The sequence below is a fragment of the Perkinsus marinus genome (assembly GCF_000006405.1).
Source record: "Perkinsus marinus ATCC 50983 genomic scaffold scf_1104296968350, whole genome shotgun sequence".
In the NCBI taxonomy this organism is placed as follows: domain Eukaryota; phylum Perkinsozoa; order Perkinsida; family Perkinsidae; genus Perkinsus; species Perkinsus marinus.
In genome coordinates, this window is record NW_003203192.1 from 1044 (window position 1) to 2563 (window position 1520).

At 45.7% G+C, this 1520-nt stretch overlaps 1 protein-coding gene across 1 annotated transcript; it reads right to left on the minus strand.

The window, feature by feature from the left end:
- Nucleotides 1–683: 683 nt before the first annotated feature.
- Pmar_PMAR016398 (Actin, muscle, putative) lies at nucleotides 684–1337 on the minus strand (the record flags this gene model as incomplete). The annotated part of the gene is made up of 3 exons (XM_002768426.1): nucleotides 684–845; nucleotides 1063–1212; nucleotides 1260–1337. The coding sequence occupies 3 exons, from the start codon at nucleotides 1335–1337 to the stop codon at nucleotides 684–686; spliced, it is 390 nt and encodes a 129-aa protein (XP_002768472.1).
- Nucleotides 1338–1520: the final 183 nt, after the last annotated feature.

Genomic DNA, 1520 nt, shown 5'->3' on the forward strand with positions numbered 1-1520 from the left:
AAGAGGACTCCATCACCGAATGAACGAAACCGAGGACGAACACACAGACCAGGACCAGGCCGAGCCCTAGAGGGCCCGTGGTTGACGATGTCCTTTTCATTACCGGAAGTGATTGCCACTACTACTAGGAGGGCGATAGCGCTTGATAACATGATATACCCTTAGTCGAGTGGGAAAGCAAATGTTAATTTATTCCCATATCATGACGAGCTCCGCTACGTGAGGCAGCGTAAATGATGGGAACGCTCAAAGCGAAGCTGTTCTCAAATTTCCAATTCAGAAATGCTAGCACCGTCCTACTGAACCGTATTCGACCATATGTGCGCATACACCTCCTCCTCCTCCTTCGGAGTGGAGGAGAGGGCATCAACTCGCTTGGTGTTTGCCATATTGTTTGAAAAAAACTACAACTAGGGGGAGAGATATCATCTTGGTAGAATTCAAGACAGCGGAGAAGTGAAATGAACTGATGATAATAGCTGCATGGAGTTAATTATCGTTGTTGGTGATGAGTAGGAATAAGCCTATGAACCACCGAAGGGCCATATTCCTCGAACTCCTCTCGCGTGATCCACATCTCAGGCGCTGTACTGTCTCTGTGGATCTCCGCCATCGTGCATGCCCCAATGTAGGGTAGGAACCTTTTGACGCTGGTAAAGTTGCATAAAACACCACCGCCCGGTCTACATTCTATCATCCCTCTCCACCACCCTAGCCCGACCTCCATACACCTTGCTGAGCTCACCCTTCAAGCGACGACCGAATCCTTCTAGTAGGGTGTTGCCACCAGATAGCAGTACTGACTGCTGTAGCGATTCTCGGATGTCCAGTGGCGACGAGTCGATCTGTAATCAGCGTTGGTGGTATATATGTTCAGCTAAGCTCAGAAGTTTTCTCACGAATAATGGGAATATCACCCGAATTTCCATATTGCCACCAAATAAGTGCACTGTCTACAACAACCCATAAAATAACAATTATATATACCGTAAATATGTCAACATATCAATATTCATATATGGTTGTAGTATAGCACATACTTATACATAAACACCGCCCTACCGCCTCTATCAGCGTCCCTTGCAGCCCCGGTTGGTCCTTGAACACTTCATCAACAGCATATGCCGGCGTGAATAGAATTTCTGGAGCAAGATACCGCTCCGCACCGATGGCCACTTCAGTGCCGTCGGGTAAGTGGACGAAACGGTTGAGCTGAATGAGAATCAATAACCCAAATTCGCGAATATCTGAATTCTAACCTTATTTTTCCTGGCCTCAGCTTTACTACTAGAGGGGTCCTCAGAGACGAAGCAGTGGTCTTCTTTCCATTCACGCATCTGCAGGTTGTACGATAATTACACCGCGGAAAATTTCCGGATGAATTTTCAAAAATTACTATTAATTTTTCGTATGGTATTATTAGTGTGTGGGCACGAGAAAAATCTGAGAAAATTTTCGAAAATTCTCAAAATTTTTCATAATTTCTTTACACGCTCATTCGCGTGTGGGGATGATGAGGA